The 13,435-nt window shown below is 52.7% G+C and overlaps 1 protein-coding gene across 1 annotated transcript in view; it reads right to left on the reverse strand.

Annotated features, from left to right (window-relative positions):
- Positions 1-378: 378 nt before the first annotated feature.
- BCAP31 (B-cell receptor-associated protein 31) overlaps positions 379-13,435 on the reverse strand; it is a 32,277-nt gene continuing 19,220 nt past the window's right edge. The window contains exons 4-7 of the mRNA XM_006877183.1: positions 2,581-2,716; positions 1,848-1,971; positions 1,148-1,248; positions 379-417 (exon numbers count right to left, since the gene is read on the reverse strand). Of these exons, the coding sequence (XP_006877245.1) occupies positions 379-417; positions 1,148-1,248; positions 1,848-1,971; positions 2,581-2,716 (400 nt within the window). The remainder of the gene's footprint in view (positions 418-1,147; positions 1,249-1,847; positions 1,972-2,580; positions 2,717-13,435) is intronic.

The following is a 13,435-nucleotide window of genomic DNA, read 5'->3' on the forward strand; positions in this document are numbered from 1 at the left end:
CTTCCAGAGCAAACACGAGCCCACTCTCCCGAGCCAGCAGTTCCCGACCCTAAAGCTGAAGCCCCTGGCTGGTGGATGCTGTCGACCTGGCCCCCCACACCCCAGCTCCCAAAACACCATTCAAATCATAACAACAATCTTTATTGATTGCCCCGCACCCCGCTGAAGCGTGGCAGGGGGGCTCAACAACCGGGCTCAGGGCCAATGCGGGCAGAGACCAGGCCTCTAGCAGACACTGAAGAGGACAAGGGGCCTCTAGGAAGGGGTACAAGCGATGGAAGTGCATCTTGGGAGGCCAAAGGCCTCGAGTTGTGGTGCCGCAGCAAGCACATGCCAGGTAGCAGCCGGCAGTGGCCAAGGATCTTGGAGCGCCTCTCCTTACTCCTCTTTCTTGTCCGTAGGACCATCAATCGCCACCTGGAGGGGACAGAGAGCCCAGAGTAACAAATTGTCAAACATCACCCACCCCACGCCTTCCACCTTCAGCCCGTAGCCCCCAAGGCCTTCAGTGACAGGGTCCAGGAGAGCAGAGGGGCCGGGGGTGGGGAGGTTGTCTACTACCACCAGCCCCTCTCCATGCCGAGTACCCGCACATGTGGTCTTGTCCTGTGCCTGCCTGGATGATCTAGGTATCTCTAAGTGCAAATCATACCAACTCCTCTAGGCTGTCAACACAGAGCAAGAGGCTCACCCAACGCCCCTCAGGAGCAGCCCACCAGACCACAACCAGCTCAGTATCTGAGCCCCTTTGCTAGTGACTGGACCCTGTGAGCCTCTCCTATTCTGACACACTGCTGTCCCCGCGTACCTGGGCCCCTGCTCAGCTTCTCGGGCCCCCCAAACTTTGGCCATGAAGGCCAGTTGCCAGACAATTGGGATTGTGTCTTATCACGCCCAATATCAGGAGCACCTGAACTTTCAAGTGGAGTCACAGAGCAAGTAGGGAGCTGCTTCACTGGGGCTCCCCGGCAGGCCATCCGAGCCACTGCCTCTGCCCAAGCCCTTGTAAGGCACAAAGGCCAGAGGTCAGCTCTCAGCACCTCAGCTTTGTTCGTGCTGGTGCCCCCCTTGCTGGCAGCCTGGGAGTGTCTGCAGTCAGAGCCTGGGGACGGGGGACGGGGGACGGGGCTGGCAGAGCCACACTGACCTGCAGTCTGGCGTGTTCCTCCAGCAGCCGGTCATACTCCTTGGTCAGGCCCTCCGACTGCTTCCGCATGGCCAGCGCCTCATTCTCAGCCTTCTCCAATTCTGGAAATGATGCCCATGCAGGAGGAGAAAGATGGGACGGAGTCAGGGAGCACAAGGCTCCATGTCTGGGGTCATACCTCACCCCCAGATGGAGCCAACCACAGAAGGGAACCCCTCACTTTGACAGCAGAGAGCAAGCGGCTCTCTACAGGGGTCACTTCAAGGAGAGGAATGTGTGGAGAAGTTTGGGGGTGAGAGTAGGAGGCAAGGATCAAAAAGCCAGACCCATGGTGGCTCAGAGACCCCTAGGACAGTTCCAGACCTATTCTCTGCCTGATTTCCAGAAACCACCTACAAACCCACAGTCACAAATCCCTGCCTACACCCTCTCTGGAGTTTAACACTTAGTCTGAGTCTCCCTTTCTCTGGAGCCCCTGGCAGGCATCTGTCTTCACCACCTGGGGCTCCAAGCCGGCATCACCTGACAGAAGTCCCCAGTGGCTCAAGGAACGGGGCACGATATGTGGATTTTCACCCAGCTCCCAAGCTAGGGTCGGTTTCCACTCTGCATGGCTTGTGAGGCTTTGTTATTAAAAACATTCTGGCACAAGAAGGGCAGCCCCAGCCAACCGGGGCTGGGAGTGGGGGAGAATTCGCACTCTGCTTGTTGTCGGCCAGCTCCTCCTTCAGCTTCTTCAGCTCAGCCCTCAGGCTCTTGTTCTCTTCCTCCACCTTCACCTCAGCTTCCCCGATGCGCAGCTTGCCTCTGTCAATACCAGTTTCCTAGGAAAAGAGCCAAGGGCTGGGCTTACTCAACAGGGAGTGAGAGGTTCCAGCCCTCCGCGCGCCATGCGGCTGCTCGGGACATTCCCCCTTCAGAAATGTCAGCCTAGAACGGGACCACTAAGCTACGTCTAAGAGCAGAACTAGGCTGGCCTGCTGAGGGAGGGGCAAACACCAGCACAACCAGCTGCGCTGGCCACGGACTGCAGGCCCACCCGCCTCTTCCCCAGTGCCTCAGTTAACCATCAAGCGCCCTTGGAGATCTCTAATCAGTCTCATTCTGTCCCTCTGACCTCACCCCAGATCCCAAGTCCCCGTTTCCCTCCGAGGTTGGCTGACAAGCAGACCCCATATTCCTTAGATGGGTAGGTCACATTTCAGGGCTGGTCCACCTGGGGCTACTGTATCAAAGCGGAGTCCCGCCTGGAGGAGTGGGCAGCAAGGCCATCTGAGCCCACTCAGACTGGCTCCTGGGCAGCCCCATGCCTTGTATCTGCACCCACAGACAGCTTCCCCCCGCAGCACCCACTCTTTGTTGCCAGACCCAAGAGGATGATGCAGTAGAGCGCCACACCCTGGGGCATCATGGGAAGGGGCGGGCGGACACACCTTCTTCAACTGTTCGTTCTCCTCCATGTACTTCTTGGCTGCCTCGCTAGCACTCTCCGCCTGCTTTTTAAAGGCTTCATTGGAGGCCAGCAGTGTGGCCTGCTGGGAGATAAGAGTCACCAGGCGTCGAAGCAGGCTACAATTTACAAACCGGAGGAAGCGGGAGACAAAGAGGAAAATTGTTGGCGTTCATTCTTTTCCATGCGCCCCCACCACCTTGTGCTCCAGCGCATACTAGCCCTCTTAAAGATTACCAGGGCTGCTGAATGGAAAGGCCTTTGGCCTGAATCCGGACCAAAGGGGGAAGGGAGGGCCCGTGAGGTGTGCCCACTCTGAAGACTCAGTCTCCCCCACGCACCCCCGGGGGTGGGGGGATGGCAGACATGGACAAGAGGAGCTCAGCGTGGTTTAATACTCTCAACAGCTATCCTCACTCTCCAAAGGAGATTATTAAGGGTTCGTAGGACACAGCATCTTGTCCAAGGGCAAAAGCCAGAACTGGGTCTGGTGGGGATTCAGGCTAACAGTCCCCAGGGTCCCCCATAAGAGAAGGCAGAGACTCAGTCCCACCTTCCCTTTCTCACATCCACTCCTACAAGCAGCCATTCCATGCTGGAACTCATATGAGGGGACAGGACCCAGGAGCCTGTCTGATGTCCAACCGGAGCAAAATCAGCAAAGAAGTAGCAGCTGGGCCAGATTCTGGTCCCCAAGCAGAGGGAATGACCTACTCCATTCCTCTGAGATGCCCATTGGCAAGGAGAACAGCACAGCTTCCTCCACAAGCCAGAGGTCCCCTGGGGAAAGGAGGTCAAGTTGGTGAGGAGACCCAGGTCAGCCAGGAGGTTCCGAGGAGGCAAGCTAGCTGGAGGTGGCCCATAGAAGAAGGAACACCCAGCTTTGCCTAACACACTTCCAAAGTAAAGTGTGTGTTCTTGAAAGATGCTGGCTCCCAAACTGATGCCTCCTGGTTAGCTCAGGCCGTCCAAGCAGCACAGCCAAGGACGCCAGGAGGCAGACTCCGCCTCCTGTCCAGTCCTCAGCTCTCAGCCCTCAGCCCTGAGGGGGCTGCTCCATCAATGAGCTCTGCTGGCTCTTCCTGGTTTGGGGCAAAGCCCCAGCGCCTGGCAGCATGGACACAGCCAGGCCATTGATTCCTGGCAGGAGGGGACAGTTTCCCGTGACATGTGCTCGCTAAAATTAGCGTCCGGGAACCTCGTGGCCTCAAGCTCAGGTTTCGCTCCTCACTGGGCCTGCCCCCCACTGTGCTGACACCCTGGAGATAAGGGAACTACCAGGAGCCTCAGAAGCCAGAGAGACACACACCTGACTCATGCTCAGTCACTGGAGGGGCCTAGACTGAAAGGCAAGTCTGACCGAGCCCCAACACCCCAGGACAAGTCCTCTCAGCTATGTGTGTGTTGGGGTGGCAGAGGTGGTAGTGGAGCCAAGCATGCCACCTAGTGGCCGACATGGGGCCCGTGGACATCATAGGCCATAACAGACAAGGACTGGCAAGGCCAAGGGTAACACCTCCCTGGTGGCCAGAGAGGCCAGGCCCAGGATGGCGTCAGTGGTACACCTCGCCTTTCCCTGGTCAGCTATGGAAAACGCCAGGTCAGAGCCTCCACACCCACCACATCCACACCCAGGGGCCTTGTGAAAAGCCAGCTCTGGTCAGCTGCCCTGCCCCCACGGTGGATCCTGAAGTTCTTTCTAATGGGCCCTCACCACAGGCTCAGTGGGCTTCAAAGGACGGAGGCTGTCTGGGCCAAGGCCACCACTGCCCATATCCCAACCTCCTCCAAGCTTCTGGCACTGGGGGTGCCCATCTGTCATTATCTCCTGGAAGGCCTCACCAAACCTCCTGTCCCCCACTCGTCAGCTTGTCTGCCCTAAGACCTTGTGTCACTCGACAAGCAGTGACCTTCCAGGACCACTCCCATCAATGCCACTGAATTCTCCATTGCTGGGTTATTCTGCTTCTGCTTACATCTCTTCTCACACTTTCTTCTGAGCTAACGTTACTCCAGACTTAGACCCAACAACTCTCCAAGCACCGCAGAGTCTTTCCACCTCAGCTTGTCCAAAAGGTCACCCTCCTTTCCTATCCAGGCTACCACCTAGTCCCCCCATCACAGCTGGAGAGCAGCCCAATCTCCCTGTACACCACGGTCAGAGCCACTTCTCTCCAAGACAAAGCTGACCACGGCCCACGCATGCTCCGCACTGCCCCATGTAGGCCCTCTGCTCTCATGAACACCCCTAGCACTCTACTGCTTCCATAGGGCACCCCTTCCATCAACATCCCGCCTATCTCCAGCGTGAGCAGCTCCTACTGCGGGGTGAAAGCCGTAGCACCCACTTGGCCTCCTCCTCCCCACACCAGACTGAGGACTCCCGGGCACAGAGACCAGGCTGGGTGGGCACTCCCAATGTCTGGGACAGGATAAGCCACACGTCCCGGAGAAGCTGACAAGGCTTAGGGTCGCTGTTCTCACTCCTGCACTTTACCTCCCAGTATGGCTCCAGGCAGGACTGCCCTGAGAACACTGCACCTACAGGGGACACAGCCTGGAGCTGCCACCCCAAGTGACTACGCCCAGGCTGGACGGGCTCAGCTTCCTGGCTACTAAGTAGAAAGGCTAAGGGAGCAGAGGTGGGCGAGGCCTTCTCACCAATCCCTTCCCCTTCCCTCTAACAGCAGCAGGGCGAGACAGACAGACAGTGTGAGGGGCGTGCCAGGTTCCTCCTTGAATCGTGGAAATTCTAGGGTGGTGAGCTCTGGGGGCCGACAATTTGGACGAGGTAGGTCACTTAGCCAACAGACAGCCCTGTGAAGACCCCCACCCCACTCCTTCTAGCCACAGTGCCACCTGGTGAGGATCTAGGCCCATGGCAGTCAGTAGAAAGCTGGATCCTGGGGGCATCCCCAGCTATCAGAACACCAAGGAGCTCAAAGCCTGATGCTTCTCGGCCTCCCTCCCAAAGCCCATGAGGACAGTTCCAGGGAGGGGCAGAGGACACGCACAGGGGAACCCTAACCCTCCTTTGGGATTGATTCAGCATGGCATCAAGGTGGGTCTGCTTGACATCAGCTGACGGCATGTCTGTAACCGTGGACAAAAGGAACCGGATAAGGCTGGACAGCTGGGCAACACAATTCAGTGACTCCAACTGCTGGGTCCCCTAGCACCAGGGACCCATATCCCAGGTACCAATCACTTAATCCTGGAGTCCATCAGGAATAACCAAGTGCCTGCCAAAGAGGGTGAGGCCACTCTGATCTGGGATATCCAAGTGGGAACCTCAGTTCCAACAGTTTCACTGGGCAGTCCCCTTCTCCCCTTCCACTCTATGCCCAAGGACCTCTGCGTCACATGTTTTCAGAATCAGGTAACGTGACAGGATGCGGTGTTGGATTGTAGCATGAGGTCTCATGGTTCCATGGCTTATCCACGGGGTGTGCTGTGGAGTCCTGGTGTGGCACTATGGAATCAGCACTGGACCACAAGGTCAGTTTCAACTGTCAAGTCAGTGATCCAAACTCACCAGCCGCTCCTTGGTGACCCTAAAGCATGGTTGCTATTTGAGTGAAAACTGGTCCCACGGCATTTACCAACCACCACCTGGCTCATCCCTAAGAGCATTTGCTCGGGGGGGGGGGGTGTCTGTGGTCTTGCGAAGGAGCCCGTATGTAAGTGGCAGATGGGGAGCACCACAAGGTCTGGGGACTGGAAAGCAAAAGAGCAGTGGGAAGGCCCTGACTCCACAGCCACCGTAGTTAGATACAGGTGTAAATGAGTAATTTGTCAGGAGAAAAACACATAGCCGCATGGGAAATAGGAACACACCCTAAAGATTATAAATCTAAAAAATTCTTATAATTCTTTATAGGCAAGATTTGTAAAAAAAAAATCCCTTGTCTTTTCAAGGTGAGACACTGAAATTGGCTTTCACCTGTCAATAGGGCATCAGGAATTTGCTTCAGTACCCTCAAGGGCTGAGGCAGTGTGGGGGCGGGGACAGAGGCGGAGACTGACCTTCAATGACAACAGTTTAAGCTGGTGTTGGGCTCAGAGAACTGTGCTAGACACTTGCCTCCACCTGTGTCTGCATTTCTTATCTGAACAAATCCAGCACTCCCCAGGTGATTCCACTCCCTATTCTCCATGCAACTCTAAGGCCAGACCCCGGAAGACCCTGGGCTAGCTTCAGGCGCCCTTCTCCCACCCTACCAGAACCATTGTAGCCTCTGTTCCTGACAGCCCTCACCCTAATAGGGATGAGCGCCAGCCCAGTGGGGAGGAGACCCAGGTCCCCACCCTCGGTTCCCACACAGAAAAGAGGGAGGAATGCACTGCCCCGAGGCATTTCCAAGAGGGGGGCACCACAGGGGTGGGGGATGTTGGGTGCCCATCTGTGTCCACTGCTTAGGAGGCAAAACCCAGAGGGCCAGGGACTGTGGCGTCAAGGAGGATGTCGGGGTTTGGGCTGGGTGACCAGCACCCCTCCACCACCCCACCCACTTTGAGCCTGGAGGTGGGCGTGGGGTCAAGAACATACATGCTTACAAGGTTCCAGGGGCTGATGTTGGTCAGGTGCCCCGCCTTAGAACCAATGACAAGGAGCAGAGGTCCCCCCAGGACCTGCAGGACACCAGGCTGGGGGGCAACTGTTAATGGACATCCCCCTTCAACCCTCACTGTGATGCAGCTGGCAGAGTGGCTTTGAGCGTTAAGTGTCAAGTCACAGACAGGGTTCAAGTGCAGCTCCACACGGCGCAAGCACGCAAACACTATCCGTGTCTTTAAAAATTACACTCTGCATACCCCCAACCCTGGCACGCACGTACGCCCCAGAAGGTCCTTCTGTATACCTAAACCTCACTTGGGGGTCTTGGTAAGATGCACATTCTGAGTCTGTCTGTGTGTCTGTTTAGGGAGGACAGGCCCCCTCCACAGAAGGTGGGACTGGAAGGAAACGGCTCCAAGGCCCGCTCTGACCCCACCTCATAGACTGCTGGGAAACAAGAGGGGCCTGGGCTGATGCCCGGCTATGTCTGGGACCCCAGCACTGTCAGACAATGCGGTTCTTTCTCCATTCCTTGGTGCCCTCCGTGTCCAGCTTGACTTCAGTCGCACTGCTCTGCCAGCCTGCACCTCCACTGGATTCTAAGCAGCCCTGCTCCTGCGTGCCTCGCCTTTGGGGAATGGACTCCTCTGTTGAGGGAGGTGCTCTAGAGGTGGCCTCCCTTCCACACCCTACGGTCTAGATTCCTCAGTTGTACTCCCCCAGCACCCTAATAGGAAGGCCTCAGGAGTCTACCCACCCACACTTGTCATGGCTCTGGCCAGGCCGCCAGCGTCTCCCACAACAGTTACCCTGGACTGGATCCCCGCTCCCAAGCTCTCCTGACCCACTTACACCCCACACTCCATGGTCCACCTGACCATGGCCCTGCAAGACTGCAAACTCGGGGGCTCTCTCCCACATGGGTAGTCAGTGGGCAAGCTCTGCAACTGCTGCCTCAAACAGTTACCCTAACCCTCCATGCCCCACCCTGCCCCAAACTCACCTGGACCCATTTCCTGTACACTGTCTCACTGAACCGGTTCTTGCCGATGAAAACATGTAGCAACATGGAAGAGAACACTACAGAGAGCTACAAGTGGCCAGTTCCCAAAGGGCAGGCGACACAAAGCAGCACGTGGATTCTACGGGGATGGCATCGTCGTACATTGGGACTCCTGGCTCTGCCAGTTTCTAGCCCTGTGGACTTGTAGAGTATGTGCCAGGCACACAGAACACATGAACACACTGTTGCGTGCTGTCAAGAATCTATCCCGACTCATAGTGATGCCATGGGCACAGCAGAACGGCCCCAGAGGGTTTGCCAGGGGGAAATCCAGGAGCACTGAACTCTGCTATACCACCAGAGCCTCTCCATCTAACAAGAGACCAGGCGTACAGCAAACGGAGCCCATAGCCAGCAACAGCAGTTTTGGAATTAAGCAGTTGAGAGCACAGATTGTCTTACAATGGCTACGTATCTTCCGCCAGGTGCCTTACTAGAGATTAACTAAAGGGACAAAGAAATTAGTGCTTAGGGTCACTATGAGTCCGAATTGACTCTGCAAGAGATTAGAGTCATTAGATCAAACCAAGACCTATAGAGCACATACAGGAAAGGAGAGTTTAGCTTTCAGACGGAATAGCACCCTTCTAATCAAAAGCCAAGGAGCTCTGGTAGCGTGGTGGGTACAAATCGGGCTGCGAACCTCAGGGACAACAGCTGGAAACTACCAGCGGTTCCGCGGGAGAAAGATGAGGCTTTCTGCTCCCGTAATGATTTCCAGCCTCGGAAACCCCGTACAGGGTCGCTATGGGTCGGACCCGACTCCACGGCACATAACAACCACCACCACCACCACAAGCCAGGTGATTACTACCAATAAAGAAAAGGAGACGTACAGTCAAGTAGGGACTGAGTGCAGCTGCCCCTGTCCTAACAGCTTCCACCAACTCAAACCACCCGGAACTTGAATAAGGGCCCGAACTAAGCATGAGCTGGGCTTGGCACCTTTGAAGCTGGGCAACTTGGACTTCTTTCTTCCACTTGGAAAGACCCATAAACTGATAAAGAGTCATGGTCCTTCCCTTACTGGTTTCAGTTAGAAGCCACACCAAAACAAGCCGCTCGAACCATTCACATATGCAGGTGAGAAGACTCAAGGCCCCGCCGGGAGCAGCTCAAAGCCACACGCCTGATTAAGTGGCAGCATCCGCCTTAGTGAGCCAAACCTGAACTTTGAGGGTTTACTGTCAACCAGCGAAATCTGGGAGCCCTCTAGCCGACCTCAACACTCGGCGCACTAAACCCCCACACAGACATCTCGCCCTGATGTGGTTACTGCCCCACACTGGACACTGGGCTCAGTGATGCTCAAATGGTGATTGAGCCAAGATCATGAGTGGAACAAGTCTCATAATACATTCAAACATAAGCCAGCAAAGAGAGAAGAGGGGCATCTCTTGCTCATGCTCATGCATGCACAACATGTGTGTGCAGTTAGTGGGTCATTGCGTGAGAAAAAAATTAAACTCACCTACAGAAATTATTTGTTGTTGTTACATGCCGTCGAGTAGGTTCCAACTCATAGCGACCCTATATAGGGTTTCCAAGGAGTGGCTGGTGAGCTTGAACCTCTGACTTTGCAATTTAAACCGCACTAACCAGCACATTAACCCGCAGCGCCATACCAGGATTCCTACAGAAATTAGGTGGGGCATATACTCAAGAACTTGTAAAAGAGATCATCTGGAAAGGTAGCGGACTAGGCAGATACACTACACAGCACCTCGACAGCAAAGATACAAGCCACCAAATGAAGCAAACACAGAAAATTCCAGCACCCTGACCTTCAGAGGAAAGGGGAGAGAAGTGGACTGAGTGTTTGCTGGAAGGAGAGGCCGAGCAGGGATGCTGAGACAGAGAGACTGACTGATTATCAGGTGACCAGAGAAATGCGGCCACCTTAAACTTTTGTCAGCAACTTTGGCGACAGAAGGTGGCCGGGCAGTGAAGATTCACACAGGTGATGGGAAAGGTGTGATTCCTTCGTTTCCCTTATGATTCCCTGGTGACCAGAGGTGGAGCCAGTTCCCACCCTCATCCATCCCCAGCACAGACCCTATTCTCCAGGAGTTTGGAGCCACCTGGTTGGGAATGCCTCCAGCAGGAGGCTTTGCTGCCTCGATTCAGGCCACCTTGGCTACAGACCTCCAGAACATGCAGAGCCACCAAAGGAGCACAACGCTAACAGAACTCCTTGCCCCAGCTGCCCTGTAGTCTGAACAGGCACCGAAACCAGCTCCACTCAACGGCCTGGCCTCCAGAAACGACTTCAGGCTGGGGTGCCCTGAGCATAGAGCAGGCCACGGCGGACAAGAACCCTGCTGTCACAGCCCTCCTGGCCGCCCCCCCCCCCCCGAGGTGTCTCTTCTGATCCAACAGCTTCTATGGTTTTCTGGTTTGTTTTTTCTTTTGTTTATTCCTTCTTCTTCTTCTTTTCCTCTCTTTCCAGTCCATTGAATTTGATCCTATCGCACTTTTGTTTTTCCTCATTTTCTTCTGCTTCTCTTTCCCCTCTTGATCTTTCTTTACCACCCTCTACTCTGTCTTTGTTCATCTCCCCTCCTCTCCCGAGTTTTTCTCAGTGTTTTTTAAAATATTTTTTCCTTTCATTTTCTCTCTTACAGCTCCATTTTCCTGTCCCTTGTTTCTCTTTTTAGTTGTTTTTTTTTTTCTACTTACTGCTTGTTTTTATTTCTTTTTTTTTTTTTTTCATCTTTCACTGTTTTTTCTTCTCATTGTTAGCTGCCTATTTACTCTCTTTTGTCTTCTTGTGGAGGTGGGGAAGGGATTCTCCTCTTCTCCAATCCACTCCATGACCTTTTCGTCCTTGGCGAACAGGCCTCCATCCTCTAACTACACCCACAGGAGGGGTGTGGTGAGAGTCTTTAAGAACACATCAATAAACAATCATCAACTAAACACAAAAACAACACCACAATGCCTAAGAGACAACATACAATTTTAGCTCACACGAAGAAGCAAGAGTGGCTCAAACAAATGTCCACAATGCAGAGTCAGAAAATGTTTGAGGAAGAAAAGACAATGGAATTAACTGAAAAAGATTTCAAAACAGTATTTCAGTACCTTCCGAGAATCGGCAGAAAGGTCGAGCAAAGCACGGAGAATACAGGAAAAAAAAGAATTCAGGAAAACACTACAAGAATAAGCGGACAAAAGAAATGCAACATTTGAAATAATACAAAGGCTGGAATTAGAAATCCAGAAAATTACTACTAAGATTTCAAATATACTGAAAGGACAAAAGAGCAAATTTAAATCAATGGAAACCTGAATTGGTGAACTTGAAGAGAAATCTCTCAATACTAGTATGCTAGAAAAACAATCAGAAAAAAAAGAGCGAAAAATCTGAAGAAAGACTAAGACTAATGTGGGACTGCAAGAAAAGAAATGAACTTACAGGTAATCAGAATTCCAGAACAGACAGATGTAAATACAGAGAAAATTGTCAAAGAGTTGTTGGAAGAAAACTTCCCTAACATCATAAAAGACATGAAGATAAGCACACAAGAAGCCAAATGCGACACCCCACTAGATAGATGACAGACTAGGCAGACGCACTACACAGACCCTCTAAAACAAAGATATGAGAGGAAAAAAAAAAATACATACACATGAAAATTCTGACACCCTGAACGAACTTCAGAAGAAAGGTTAGAGAGGTGGATGAAGTGTTTGCTGGGAGGAGAAGCCCGGCTGGCCAGATGCGGTTCCACCATTTTCTGAGTAGCTCTGGCAGCAAAGGGAGGCGATTTCTTCTTTTTCCCCATGCTCCCCTGGTGGCCAGCTCTCACCTTCATTCAGCCCCAGCTCAGATGCTGCTCTCTGGGAATTCTGAGCCATGGAAGTGTGAGGTGGGGGCTGGATGCGCTGCTATGGTGTGCCATTTTGGTGCCTGCATTCAAGTGGACTTGGCTCCAGACCTACAAAAGCTGCAGAGCCACCAGAGCAGCATTTAACCAGTCAAGCTACTCCCAGCTGCCCTGTGGTCCTACCAGCCACTGAAGCCAGCTCCACCAAGGGCCCCGCAAACTACTGGGCTGAGTGCCCTGAACACAGATGATACCAAGGCCAACAGGAAGTCCATCTCAGGCCAGGAACTCTACTGTCACATCCCTTCCACAACCACCTCGTGACTGCCCTGAATCTCAAGAGCCCTTCAGAGATTTCTACCCCCCAGGTCCAACTGTTGGTTTTTCACAAACATCACAACACCACAATTCCCCGGAGACAACAGACAATTTTATCTCACACAAAGAAACGAGAGACTGGCTCAAACAAATAACCAAGATGCAAAGACAGAAACCATTTCTGAAGAAGAAATAGAACTGGAAAAATGTAAAACAATGCTAATTAGGTGCCTTCAAAGGATCAATAGAAAGATCAAGGAAAGCAAGGAGAACACGATAAAAAACAATCAGAAAATTTCAGGAAAACACTACAGGAACAGACAGACCAAATCAATGCAAATGCTGAAACAATGCCAAAACCTGTGATTAGAACTTCTGATGGTTAATACTGAAATCTCAGAAATGGAGAATACATGACAGATGGGAAACAATGGGAAAATCTGAAAGCCTCAGGGTTACGTGGAACACCATGAAGAGTACCAATTTACGGACCAGAAAGAGACAATAAAAAGCCCAGAAAAAATGGTCAAATTATTGTAAAAGATTAAGAAAAAGCACCCACACTGAAAGGGGGAAGAAAAACATTTGTTTTCATTTATCTTGTATTTATTTTTTTGTTGGTTACCGGGGTGTACAAGGTGGGGTGAGGGGAGAGAGGGGAAGGTGAAGCACAGGGAATAGGCACAGGCTAGTTTGGGGGCTGGGGGCGGGCACACACTAGAAGGGGAAGGGGAAAAGAAAAACAAGGCAGATGGTAAAATAGCTAGGCAGGTTTACCTGGGCTAAATAGGACAGAGGTAAATAACGATGTAAGCACAACCATGGAACAGGGCTCGTGGATACAAAGATTGAAGCACGGTGTGAACGGGTAAAAGTGGGGAAATGATGTTAAGATGCTTGGCTGTCTTTTGAATCTTGGTTTCCTTTGCCTACTATTATAAAATAGACACCTAAAGGTTAGGGAGAGAGAGGAATAGCCAGAAACATCACCAGAGAAAGCTTGTAAGTCCGTCTTCAGCCTATAACTGATGGGAATACTTAAAAATGGGGCTAGAACTTGCCCAGTGAA

Source organism: Chrysochloris asiatica, unplaced genomic scaffold (assembly GCF_000296735.1).
Source record: "Chrysochloris asiatica unplaced genomic scaffold, ChrAsi1.0 scaffold00445, whole genome shotgun sequence".
NCBI lineage: Eukaryota > Metazoa > Chordata > Mammalia > Afrosoricida > Chrysochloridae > Chrysochloris > Chrysochloris asiatica.